Consider the following 13,293-nt stretch of genomic DNA (forward strand, 5'->3'; position numbering starts at 1 on the left):
TGTTGCAGGTGTATTTAATCAGCAGGCGAGAGGAGGAAAACTTACTTTCTGCTGCAAACTGTGACAACACGTGCCCTTAATTACAACAAATCACAGAGAGAGAACTGTGTGGTTTATTACGAAGATGATTACTGAGGCACAAAGAGCAACATCCTCTGAAGAAATGAGCTACGAGGTGCAACAGTTACATTATCTCTGATCAACACGAAGTTAAAAAAAAGCTTTTTTTTTTATAAATTAGGTGCACGGAGCAAACAAAGAGCGAGCTGCCACGTGCAGTTGAGTCGCAGTGAAGAGTCATGGCCGCCAGAGGGCACTGTGACTTCATCCTTTCAGGTATGTCTTTGGTTTTGTACAGGGCACTGATCGCCATGACAACCAATCACAATGCACAATCACGTGATTTACAATTTATATAAACCGGGGGTCCATAAATAATTGGACACTGGTGGGTGTTTTTGTAAAATTATTCAAATCAAATGATTATCATCTCAAAATGCAGGATGACGATCAATCAATCAATTTTATTTGTATATCAATCAATCAATCAATCAATTTTTTTATATAGCGCCAAATCACAACAAACAGTTGCCCCAAAGCGCTTTATATTGTAAGACAAGGCCATACAATAATTATGTAAAACCCCAACGGTCAAAACGACCCCCTGTGATATAGCACCAAATCACAACAAACAGTTGCCCCAAGGCGCCCCACGACGACAAAATTATATTTTTCAAATTAGTGTCACACTTTGTTTATACATTGAGGAGAAGAGACTAAAAAAAGGTGATTTCTGTGATGATGTGTCAAAGATGCCAATAAGATCATTTAGCTGTATCCAAATTTTAATTAACATGTCCTGGGTGTACCCCGCCTCACGCCCTATGACTGCTGGGATAGGCTCCAGCCCCCCCGCGACCCTTAATTGGACAAAGCGGTAGAAGATGAATGAATGAATGTCCTTTTTTTTCTTTTTCTTTTTTAATGAAGCTTTAGATTACATGTGAATATCACAATCATACATCCGGATGCTAACAGTTGCTGTGGCTAACCGTTGTTACTGCGGCTGGTAGTTCTCTGACAGCTTCAGCAGGGCCTCCGAGTAGCCAGGCGTGTAGTACCTGGAACAACAGACCAACTGTCAGTACCTTACAGTATTTTATATGGAATTATCTGTCAGTTCTTCTCATATTAAATCCGACTGACTGTAATCAGTTTGCTTTTTCAGCACTCCTGGTGAGCTCTCTACAGTGGTGGGCACAGCTAACTAAAAAGTTAGCTTTGATAATGATTAATCCGCTAACTGAAAAGTTATCTTTTATAACGCTAAACCGATAAACTGCTAAAAAATGTATCTTTATTACAGATAACCCATAACTTTTAGTATTGATTCAGATGTGGCCACATCAGATTACACTGTCGGAACACATGAAAAATAAATGAATAAAAAAATAATCATAATAAGACCCTAAACACTGTCATCACCTTTCAAAAGCAGTAAAACACAGTATTAGAAGTCAGAGTTGATCTCGGTATTAGATACACTATCATTTATGAACTAAAAGATTCTGCTTTTTTCACACGCTTTGAATCCTGCAGCTTAAACAACCGAAATACATCCATTAATGCATTGAATGGCAGAGTAAAAGACACATATTAAATATAATTTCTTAGCTGTTAGTTTTAGTGGGATTCATTAAACTCTGAAGAAAAATAATCCACACAAAGAGTCCTGATTATCCAAAACGGTGTCTAAACGGTGAAGAAAAGTCCCTCCGTAACACAGCTGCGACGTGAGAGCTCCTCTCTCCCACCAAGTCGTGGTGATGAAATTATCCAGTTAGCCACACAGAAATAAAATAATGTTAAAATTAGAAGGGTTTTGCATCTGTGTAGAGTGGACGGTGACACTGTAACTTCCAAAGTTAACCTGAACTACACTACCCACAATGCTCCTTGCGTTGACCAGCCAATCATGTCTTGATGACATCATCAGCAAGCAACAGCCAGTCTGCCACAAACACACAACAGACCAGGGGCCTGTACTACGAAGCGGGGTTACTGGCTTATCAGGGTAACTTCGGGAGTAAGTTGATGACGTGTGGAGTAACTTCCCGGTTAACCCGTACTACAAAAGGTGGATAGGTTTTGATCGAGGTATACTGCCATGGCAATTTATGCTGTGTGCCAAAACTGCTCCGAGCAAGTTATGTTCTCGGTTAGCTTGAGGTTTTCGCTTAACCACTCCCTTTATAAGTACCGTCCATCCACCTTCAATGACTCCGAAGACAATGCTGGCCTACCTGGATGATCCATTTGATATTGGGGCACAAATTGTGAGGGGCTCTCCGCAGGGCGAGGGTTTTTAAAGATCACCAGAATCCGCTGACATACCCGGACAATATTCTCTATGAAAGATATAGATTCTCAGCCGAGGGAATTCGTTATCTTTGTCAGCTGATCGGGCCAGAAGTCTGTAACATCACCCATCGTACACTGTAAAAAAAGACTGTTGTTTTTACAGGAAAACACTGGCAGCTGTGGTTACCAGGGAATTCCTGTAAAAAATACAGCAGTTAAATGTACAAAAAAAGAGAGCTCTTGTTTGTAGATTTAACAGTTCTTTTAATGAGTCAGCCGTGGTTCATTCACTGTAAATCCATATACGAGGTCTGTTAGAAAAGTATCCGACCATTTTATTTTTTTCAAAAACCATATGGATTTGAATCACGTGTGATTGCATCAGACAAGCTTGAACCTTCGTGCGCATGCGTGAGTTTTTTCACGCCTGTCGGTTGCGTCATTCGCCTGTGAGCAGGCTTTGTGTGAGCACTGGTCCACCCCTCTCGTCATTTTTTTATTGCGAATAAATGTCTAAACGATTTGGAGCTTTGCTGCATCAATTTTTTTCCAGAAACTGTGAGAGACCTCCAGGTGGACACCGTTCGGAAAATTAATATGGCTTTCAGGGACGATTTTATGGGGATTATACAGATTAAGGAGTGTTACTGCCGCTTTAAGGATGGCCCACAACTGCTGAGAGTGCGTGCGCTCCCAACGCCGATCGACATGCTCAGACCCCGCTGAAACAACCAGATCATTTCCAACGTGAAGGCTTTGTTGATCCGGGACCTCGTCTGACTTTCACAAAAAGGCAGAAGTCGTGGACATCAGCACTTTTTCGGCACATTCCACTGTTACAGGAGTTTTTTTCATGGAAAGAAAAGCGGACGGACGCGCCACGGAGCCGTTCATTACGCGGGACAAAACCACCTCGGTGTTGGTCTCACAGGACAGCTTTCAGGTGGATTTCAGATGGATTCCGGTTGCTTTTCAGTCGTGTGATTATCCAATTGTGATTGTGCATGAGCTGGACATGCCCCAACATGTCCTGGAAGGCTTCATCACGGCGTTGCTTTGCGCCATGCGGCTCCACCACGACGCGCGGAACTCCTCCGCACTTCTGTCTTAAGGTGCTGAAAAAGTGCTGATGTCCACGTCTTTTCACAATTCCTGTGCTAGTCAGACGACATACCGGATCAAAACAGCGTCCAGTTAGAAATGAACGGCACATTCCACTGTTACAGGAGTTTTTGTCATGGAAAGAGGAGCGGCTCCACTGTATTATTATACTATTAATCTGTATAATCCCCATAAAATCATCCCTGAAAGCCATATTAATTTTCCGAAGTGTCCACCTGGAGGTCTCTCACAGTTTCTGGAAAAAAATTGATGCAGCAAAGCTCCAAATCGTTCAGACATTTATTCGCAATAAAAAAATGACGAGAGGGTGGACCAGTGCTCACACAAAGCATGCTCACAGGCGAATGACGCAACCGACAGGCATGAAAAAACTCACACATGCGCACAAAGGTTCAAGCTTGTCTGATGCAATCACACGTGATTCAAATCCATATGGTTTTTGAAAAAATAAAAAGGTCGGATACTTTTCTAACAGACCTCGTACATATTATGTCTGTAATGTTATCTACTGTGCTGCTGTATGTTTCACAGGAATTCCCTGGTAATCACAGCTGCCAGCGTTTTCCTGTAAAAACAAGTCATTTTTACAGTGTAGCAATGCCCCGACGATCGAGCAGATAATGTGCCTTGTGCCTATTTTGCCAGTGGACAATTTATGTATTCCATCGGTGATGCTGAACATCTGAGCAAGAATACTGTATGTCGTATGATTCGCAAGGTAGTACTTGCTCTGTCTAAACTGTTGGATGCATTTGTCGTTTTCCCTGGCCATTTATCCGCAATGCAAATCAAAGAAGGGTTTTATGCAATCGCGGGTAATTACTAATATCAAAATAGGTCTAATGCATGTCCATTAATTAGGCGAAGTGGGGCTTATCAAGCTATGAATATAAACCTACCGTTCTGAAGGATGTTTTTATATTTCATCTTCACCTGCTGCCAGGTGCGTTTGTCACTGCTATTGCATCTGAAATATTGACAGGATTAGGAATAGCAATCATACAGTCAAGGTAGCCTATTTAGGAAACATTAAATTAACCTAACATTTATTAGTAGGCCTATGCCCACTTCTGAATCATGTTGCATCTGGGCGTAATTAATGAAAGGAGGTCATTTTTTTACACATATTAGACATTCCACAGGTTAATCATCTGTAACAGATTTGGGGAACAATTGAATTGTATGTACGCATTTACCCGATCAGCAATACGTTGCCAACAAGCCTGTCTTGCTTTATTGGCAGACGATGTGTTCGATTTCCCCCTTAACATTAATTTAAATTCCTCGTAGCTCCGCATAATAATCGTGCATTCTTCTTCGGTAAAGTAAGGTGACCGCGCCATCATTGAAAAAATGGTGACGTGTGCTGCAACCTGCCCCTTTTATGTGAATGCGCACAAACTCCAGTTAGGTTAACACAGGTTCAACAAATCAACATCTTATTCAGCGTCGTAGTACCGATTAACACCACTTGAGAAAACCAGGTTTTGTCAACCCCGGTTTAAGAGGTTGACCCTGAGTTACATCTGAGTAAGTTAACCCCGCTTCGTAGTACAGGCCCCAGGACTAAAATGCTTGATTTTAGGGTTTACAAACATTTTGACCGTTGTAAACTTTGCTCACTTAACCAGCAAAAAATTTTGTAGCAGACTGAAAGTTATCGAACTAAATTTATCGGAAGCTAATTGGTCCACTGATGGCTTTAAAAGTTATCTGAAAAGCTAATCCACGAACAAAAACATTCGCTTCAATAATTAGCAGTTAGCAGATCAGCTGAACTGTGCCCACCACTGGCTCTCTAGTGTATTGTCCTAATAACAAGTACTTGAGTTGCTGTATTTGTACAATCCAGGCATGTCTTATAACTGACTGCAAACAAACCTGATACATTTTTCCAACAGCGGAAGAGGATTTTATAGAATTGTACCACTTGATACACGACTTGGAACATAAAAAAGTGTGATGGGTACAGGTTAATTGGTTGGATCCAGCCTTTTCTAGTTCAGAATGTGTGCACACCAACCGGACTATCTCTTCTGGGTAACACTTGTTGATGGCGTTGATATGTTCCTGTAGGTCTGAGCCAGGCTCAGCCTCAATCTCTTGAACTTTCTTCAGGCCCCCGCTGGTGATGAAGAGGCGGCGAGCTTTACTGTCGTGAGGAAGTACCTGGAAGATGAAGGTATGATCAAAAACAGAACAGAGGGAAAACTTCAAACTGAGACTCAAAAAATACCATGCTGCTCCAGCAGATCCTCCAAAGTGGACCTGAATGTTGATAAGGCAACGTTACAAGTTTTACAGCAGATGTCCTTCCTGACACAACTCCATATTACATAGACAATGGGAACCTTCTGAACTGGAAATAAGCACACTTAACTGCTTGGCCACCACCACCACTGTCCTAAACTCATTCTCCATTTAATGGTATGTAATCTGTTCCTTCATCTGCCCAGCACAGTAGTAGATGCTCCCTGGATGAATGGTTTGCATTCACCTTAAAAAAAAAAAAAAAAAAAAAATATATATATATATATATATGTCTTTCTGTCTGTCCGGAATAGGCTCTAAAACTACAAAAGGTGAACTCCCCAAAGTTACATATTCTGAACCACCATGACATGGGCTACAACCTGGTACTATTTTCAAACAAAAAAAATAATATTAAGACAACAATATTAACAATAATCTGATACATACAGTTGAACCCCAAAGTTACATATTCTGAACCACCATGACATGGGCTACAACCTGGTACTATTTTCAAACAAAAAAAATAATATTAAGACAACAATATTAACAATAATCTGATACATACAGTTTTGTCTTTCTGTCTGTCCAGAATAGGCTCTAAAACTACAAAAGGTGAACTCCCCAAAGTTACATATTCTGAACCACCATGACATGGGCTACAACCTGGTACTATTTTCAAACAAAAAATTAATATTAAGACAACAATATTAACAATAATCTGATACATACAGTTGAACCATATGTACCTCAGTGGCAGTTGTACTCCAGCACAAATCTCTCAGCTTTAACAGCTGGCCGCTGGCCCTATGCATATATGCAGGAGGTCAGTAGCCTGCCTACTGCTATAAACAGAGCCCAGACTCCTGGGCTATCTGCTGCTGGCTGCTGGCTAGCACACATAGCGTGGCTGTGCATGCCAGCTTGGTTGTACAACCAAGCAGATTCAAATATCCCCTTTGACCTGTTTGACTCGCCTTGAAAAGATTTGAACAACTCTACAAACTTTAGTGTTTTCAGATCTGTTTATAGCAAAAACAAATGTGAGTATTCTGTCATTTACTGACTAATCATATACTGAACATTTTGATTGTAAGAATATAAATACACAATTCAATACAAAGTAACTTTCTTCCATGTGCTTTGTTATCCCCATACTCCCCTCTACCAATATTACACCCATGATATTTGACACCATGTGTGAATGAGTAGATATGCCATCCTACTTAAAAATAGTCCTTAAATCTGGTTTAATCATTATGGCAATATGCACCCTCAAATTGAGATTTTTCTGTACCTAATGGCCAATACTGCGTTATGTTTATCAACTTCAAAATAAATACAGGGTAAACTCTTCATAATGCTGTCCCCAGGAACAAGGATTTAGACCTGCAGATAAGGTGCAAGCTCAGAGATGTAGATGGGTTTTCCCCATGCCAGGCATTGGTGGCTGAGGGGGGGGAGGGGGTTAATCCACATGAATTTTGATAGGTCTCCCCATGCCAGGCATTGGTGGCTGAGAAAGGGTGGGGGGGGTGGGGGGTCAATCCACATGAATTTTGATTAAACCATATACACAATCACTATGATATAATACTTAGCTACTAGCTCTTAGCCGGTTTAGCATGGCGGCTTCTCCTGTCTCTCCCGCACTTTTCTGCTCTGGGTGTGAAATGTTTAGTTATTCCTCGGCCTCCTTTAGCAGTAATGGTACTTGTAATAAGTGTAGCTTATTCGTAGCTTTGGAGGCCAGGCTGGGCGAATTGGAGACTCGGCTCCGCACCGTGGAAAATTCTACAGCTAGCCAGGCCCCTGTAGTCGGTGCGGACCAAGGTAGCTTAGCCGCCGTTAGTTTCCCTCTGGCAGATCCCGAGCAGCCGGGAAAGCAGGCCGACTGGGTGACTGTGAGGAGGAAGCGTAGCCCTAAACAGAAGCCCCGTGTACACCGCCAACCCGTTCACATTTCTAACCGTTTTTCCCCACTCGGCGACACACCCGCCGAGGATCAAACTCTGGTTATTGGCGACTCTGTTTTGAGAAATGTGAAGTTAGCGACACCAGCAACCATAGTCAATTGTCTTCCGGGGGCCAGAGCAGGCGACACTGAAGGAAATTTGAAACTGCTGGCTAAGGCTAAGCGTAAATTTGGTAAGATTATAATTCACGTCGGCAGTAATGACACCCGTTTACGCCAATCGGAGGTCACTAAAATTAACATTGAATCGGTGTGTAACTTTGCAAAAACAATGTCGGACTCTGTAGTTTTCTCTGGGCCCCTCCCCAATCGGACCGGGAGTGACATGTTTAGCCGCATGTTCTCCTTGAATTGCTGGCTGTCTGAGTGGTGTCCAAAAAATGAGGTGGGCTTCATAGATAATTGGCAAAGCTTCTGGGGAAAACCTGGTCTTGTTAGGAGAGACGGCATCCATCCCACTTTGGATGGAGCAGCTCTCATTTCTAGAAATCTGGCCAATTTTCTTAAATCCTCCAAACCGTGACTATCCAGGGTTGGGACCAGGAAGCAGAGTTGTAGTCTTACACACCTCTCTGCAGCTTCTCTCCCCCTGCCATCCCCTCATTACCCCATCCCCGTAGAGACGGTGCCTGCTCCCAGACCACCAATAACCAGCAAAAATCTATTTAAGCATAAAAATTCAAAAAGAAAAAATAATATAGCACCTTCAACTGCACCACAGACTAAAACAGTTAAATGTGGTCTATTAAACATTAGGTCTCTCTCTTCTAAGTCCCTGTTAGTAAATGATATAATAATTGATCAACATATTGATTTATTCTGCCTTACAGAAACCTGGTTACAGCAGGATGAATATGTTAGTTTAAATGAGTCAACACCCCCGAGTCACACTAACTGCCAGAACGCTCGTAGCACGGGCCGAGGCGGAGGATTAGCAGCAATCTTCCATTCCAGCTTATTAATTAATCAAAAACCCAGACAGAGCTTTAATTCATTTGAAATCTTGACTCTTAGTCTTGTCCATCCAAATTGGAAGTCCCAAAAACCAGTTTTATTTGTTGTTATCTATCGTCCTCCTAGTCGTTACTGTGAGTTTCTCTGTGAATTTTCCGACCTTTTGTCTGACTTAGTGCTTAGCTCAGATAAGGTAATTATAGTGGGCGATTTTAACATCCACACAGATGCTGAGAATGACAGCCTCAACACTGCATTTAATCTATTATTAGACTCAATTGGCTTTGCTCAAAATGTAAATGAGTCCACCCACCACTTTAATCATATCTTAGATCTTGTTCTGACTTATGGTATGGAAATTGAAGACTTAACAGTATTCCCTGAAAACTCCCTTCTGTCTGATCATTTCTTAATAACATTTACATTTACTCTGATGGACTACTCAGCAGTGGGGAATAAGTTTCATTACACTAGAAGTCTTTCAGAAAGCGCTGTAACTAGGTTTAAGGATATGATTCCTTCTTTATGTTCTCTAATGCCATATACCAACACAGTGCAGAGTAGCTACCTAAACTCTGTAAGTGAGATAGAGTATCTCGTCAATAGTTTTACATCCTCATTGAAGACAACTTTGGATGCTGTAGCTCCTCTGAAAAAGAGAGCTTTAAATCAGAAGTGCCTGACTCCGTGGTATAACTCACAAACTCGCAGCTTAAAGCAGATAACCCATAAGTTGGAGAGGAAATGGCATCTCACTAATTTAGAAGATCTTCATTTAGCCTGGAAAAAGAGTCTGTTGCTCTATAAAAAAGCCCTCCGTAAAGCTAGGACATCTTACTACTCATCACTAATTGAAGAAAACAAGAACCCCAGGTTTCTTTTCAGCACTATAGCCAGGCTGACAAAGAGTCAGAGCTCTATTGAGCCGAGTATTCCTTTAACTTTAACTAGTAATGACTTCATGACTTTCTTTGCTAATAAAATTTTAACTATTAGAGAAAAAATTACTCATAACCATCCCAAAGACGTATCGTTATCTTTGGCTGCTTTCAGTGATGCCGGTATTTGGTTAGACTCTTTCTCTCAGATTGTTCTGTCTGAGTTATTTTCATTAGTTACTTCATCCAAACCATCAACATGTCTATTAGACCCCATTCCTACCAGGCTGCTCAAGGAAGCCCTACCATTATTTAATGCTTCGATCTTAAATATGATCAATCTATCTTTATTAGTTGGCTATGTACCACAGGCTTTTAAGGTGGCAGTAATTAAACCATTACTTAAAAAGCCATCACTTGACCCAGCTATCTTAGCTAATTATAGGCCAATCTCCAACCTTCCTTTTCTCTCAAAAATTCTTGAAAGGGTAGTTGTAAAACAGCTAACTGATCATCTGCAGAGGAATGGTCTATTTGAAGAGTTTCAGTCAGGTTTTAGAATTCATCATAGTACAGAAACAGCATTAGTGAAGGTTACAAATGATCTTCTTATGGCCTCGGACAGTGGACTCATCTCTGTGCTTGTTCTGTTAGACCTCAGTGCTGCTTTTGATACTGTTGACCATAAAATTTTGTTACAGAGATTAGAGCATGCCATAGGTATTAAAGGCACTGCGCTGCGGTGGTTTGAATCATATTTATCTAATAGATTACAATTTGTTCATGTAAATGGGGAATCGTCTTCACAGACTAAGGTTAATTATGGAGTTCCACAAGGTTCTGTGCTAGGACCAATTTTATTCACTTTATACATGCTTCCCTTAGGCAGTATTATTAGACGGCATTGCTTAAATTTTCACTGTTACGCAGATGATACCCAGCTTTATCTATCCATGAAGCCAGAGGACACACACCAATTAGCTAAACTGCAAGATTGTCTTACAGACATAAAGACATGGATGACCTCTAATTTCCTGCTTTTAAACTCAGATAAAACTGAAGTTATTGTACTTGGCCCCACAAATCTTAGAAACATGGTGTCTAACCAGATCCTTACTCTGGATGGCATTACCCTGACCTCTACTAATACTGTGAGAAATCTTGGAGTCATTTTTGATCAGGATATGTCATTCAAAGCGCATATTAAACAAATATGTAGGTCTGCTTTTTTGCATTTACGCAATATCTCTAAAATTAGAAAGGTCTTGTCTCAGAGTGATGCTGAAAAACTAATTCATGCATTTATTTCCTCTAGGCTGGACTATTGTAATTCATTATTATCAGGTTGTCCTAAAAGTTCCCTGAAAAGCCTTCAGTTAATTCAAAATGCTGCAGCTAGAGTACTAACGGGGACTAGAAGGAGAGAGCATATCTCACCCATATTGGCCTCTCTTCATTGGCTTCCTGTTAATTCTAGAATAGAATTTAAAATTCTTCTTCTTACTTATAAGGTTTTGAATAATCAGGTCCCATCTTATCTTAGGGACCTCATAGTACCATATCACCCCAATAGAGCGCTTCGCTCTCAGACTGCAGGCTTACTTGTAGTTCCTCGGGTTTGTAAGAGTAGAATGGGAGGCAGAGCCTTCAGCTTTCAGGCTCCTCTCCTGTGGAACCAGCTCCCAATTCAGATCAGGGAGACAGACACCCTCTCTACTTTTAAGATTAGGCTTAAAACTTTCCTTTTTGCTAAAGCTTATAGTTAGGGCTGGATCAGGTGACCCTGAACCATCCCTTAGTTATGCTGCTATAGACTTAGACTGCTGGGGGGTTCCCATGATGCACTGAGTGTTTCTTTCTCTTTTTGCTCTGTATGCACCACTCTGCATTTAATCATTAGTGATTGATCTCTGCTCCCCTCCACAGCATGTCTTTTTCCTGGTTCTCTCCCTCAGCCCCAACCAGTCCCAGCAGAAGACTGCCCCTCCCTGAGCCTGGTTCTGCTGGAGGTTTCTTCCTGTTAAAAGGGAGTTTTTCCTTCCCACTGTCGCCAAGTGCTTGCTCACAGGGGGTCGTTTTGACCGTTGGGGTTTTTACATAATTATTGTATGTTTGTTGTGATTTGGTGCTATATAAATAAAATTGATTGATTGATTGAAGATGAGACTGAATTTCCATTTTCAGGGTGTTTTGAATGTCAGTATCTTTCAAGATATTGGAATTTAAATACCATAGGGTGGATCTAATCCTGTTGCTAATATTGAATGTTAAATACACTGGTTCATGATCTGATATGGCACAAGTTCCAATCTCAAAAGTCAATACTCTATGCATATCATTCTTGAACATTAAAAAAAAGTCTATTCGTGAATAAACATTGTGAGCTGAGGAATAATGAGTATAGTCGCGCACTCTATGGTTATTTTCCCTTCAAACGTCAATTATTCCCACTTCTTTCATAAAATTATTAACCTTTCTATAAATATTTTTAGCATTTGGTCCGCCATTTGAGCTGTCAGTTTTTGGTTGTAATCGAATGTTGAAATCACCTCCGCATATTGGAATACCTTGACATTTAGTTGTAAGTGTTTCAAGTACATGTCTATATATTGACCAGTCACTGCCAGGTGGCATGTACACATTTAACAGACTCATTAATGTTCCCTCCAGTTTACCTATGACCAAAATGTATCTTCCTTCTTTATCCTTGCATTCAGAAATATATTCAAAATTCACTGCGTTGGACAACAAAATTGCTACTCCTCTACGTTTCCCAGAGCTGTGAGAAGAAAAATATACTTTAGAGTATCCCATTTTGTTCAATTTGGCATGCTCACAATCATCCAGGTGAGTCTCCTGAAGAAATTCTATCTGGACTTTCTCCCTTTTCAATTGTATTAATATTTTTGATCTCTTAATTGGACTGTGTATCCCATTTATATTTAGTGAAACAAATTTTACAGACCGGGCTGACATCTCAGTGTATTAGCAATTAACAAAGTCATTAAACATGGCACTCTTCCCTTCCCTGCAAAGAACAACAGAGTGTAATACAACACAACAAAAAGAACAGAAATGAACATGACTCCCTATGTTGGGGTCTGCGCAATAGACCCTCTTGTGTCCCAGGGGGCGCTCTAAGGCAATGACCCTGCTCCTGTTAACAGTGCAGGGGATCCTTATGGCTATGACAGTGTTATGTAAACTCCCATAGTAGAACCTTCAATATTACAATATTTTACTCACCCAGTCATTTCAAACTTATCATATTTCAATCAAAGGGACATTTTCATTCAAAAGACCTCGCAGTCTTAAACCATTACTCCGTGCTTGGGCTCGGGGATGTTCTCCGGAATGCGCGTACCTTCTCCGTGTAGCTGGGGTCCCGCTCTGAATCAGGTGCATTCCTCCTCGCGCGTCGATCCACCCGGGTCCAGGTCATCTGTTGGATGCATTCCACAAGTGATGTTGGTGTCTGTATGAGCTTGACTGCGTATCCCCGTTTCACCATATCCTCTGAAGCCTCCGCTGCCGTGTCATAGATCATAACTCCATCGCCGTGTCTCACACGCAGCCTGGCAGGGAAGAGTGTTTGAAACCGCACGTCTTTCTCTTTTAACACTTTCTGGATTTCAGCGTATTCTCTCTGCTTTCCAATAATGGCGTGTGGAAAGTCCTGGTCCAGGGTTACTTGTTTATCTTTCCACTTGAAACCTTTCATTTGCCAGGAGTTACGCAGCACCATTTCCTTGG

General features: G+C 41.2%; 1 protein-coding gene across 2 annotated transcripts in view; it reads right to left on the reverse strand.

Moving 5' to 3' along the window:
- Positions 1–1,042: 1,042 nt before the first annotated feature.
- The window catches only part of spag6 (sperm associated antigen 6), a 28,445-nt gene continuing 16,194 nt past the window's right edge, over positions 1,043–13,293 (reverse strand). For both annotated transcript variants that reach the window (XM_034160528.1, XM_034160603.1), the window contains 2 exons: positions 5,507–5,652; positions 1,043–1,121 (listed from right to left, as the gene is read on the reverse strand). In XM_034160528.1, the coding sequence (XP_034016419.1) occupies positions 1,058–1,121; positions 5,507–5,652 (210 nt within the window). In that variant the 3' untranslated portion in view covers positions 1,043–1,057. The remainder of the gene's footprint in view (positions 1,122–5,506; positions 5,653–13,293) is intronic.

The sequence above is a fragment of the Thalassophryne amazonica genome, chromosome 1 (genome assembly GCF_902500255.1).
Source record: "Thalassophryne amazonica chromosome 1, fThaAma1.1, whole genome shotgun sequence".
Lineage (NCBI taxonomy): Eukaryota > Metazoa > Chordata > Actinopteri > Batrachoidiformes > Batrachoididae > Thalassophryne > Thalassophryne amazonica.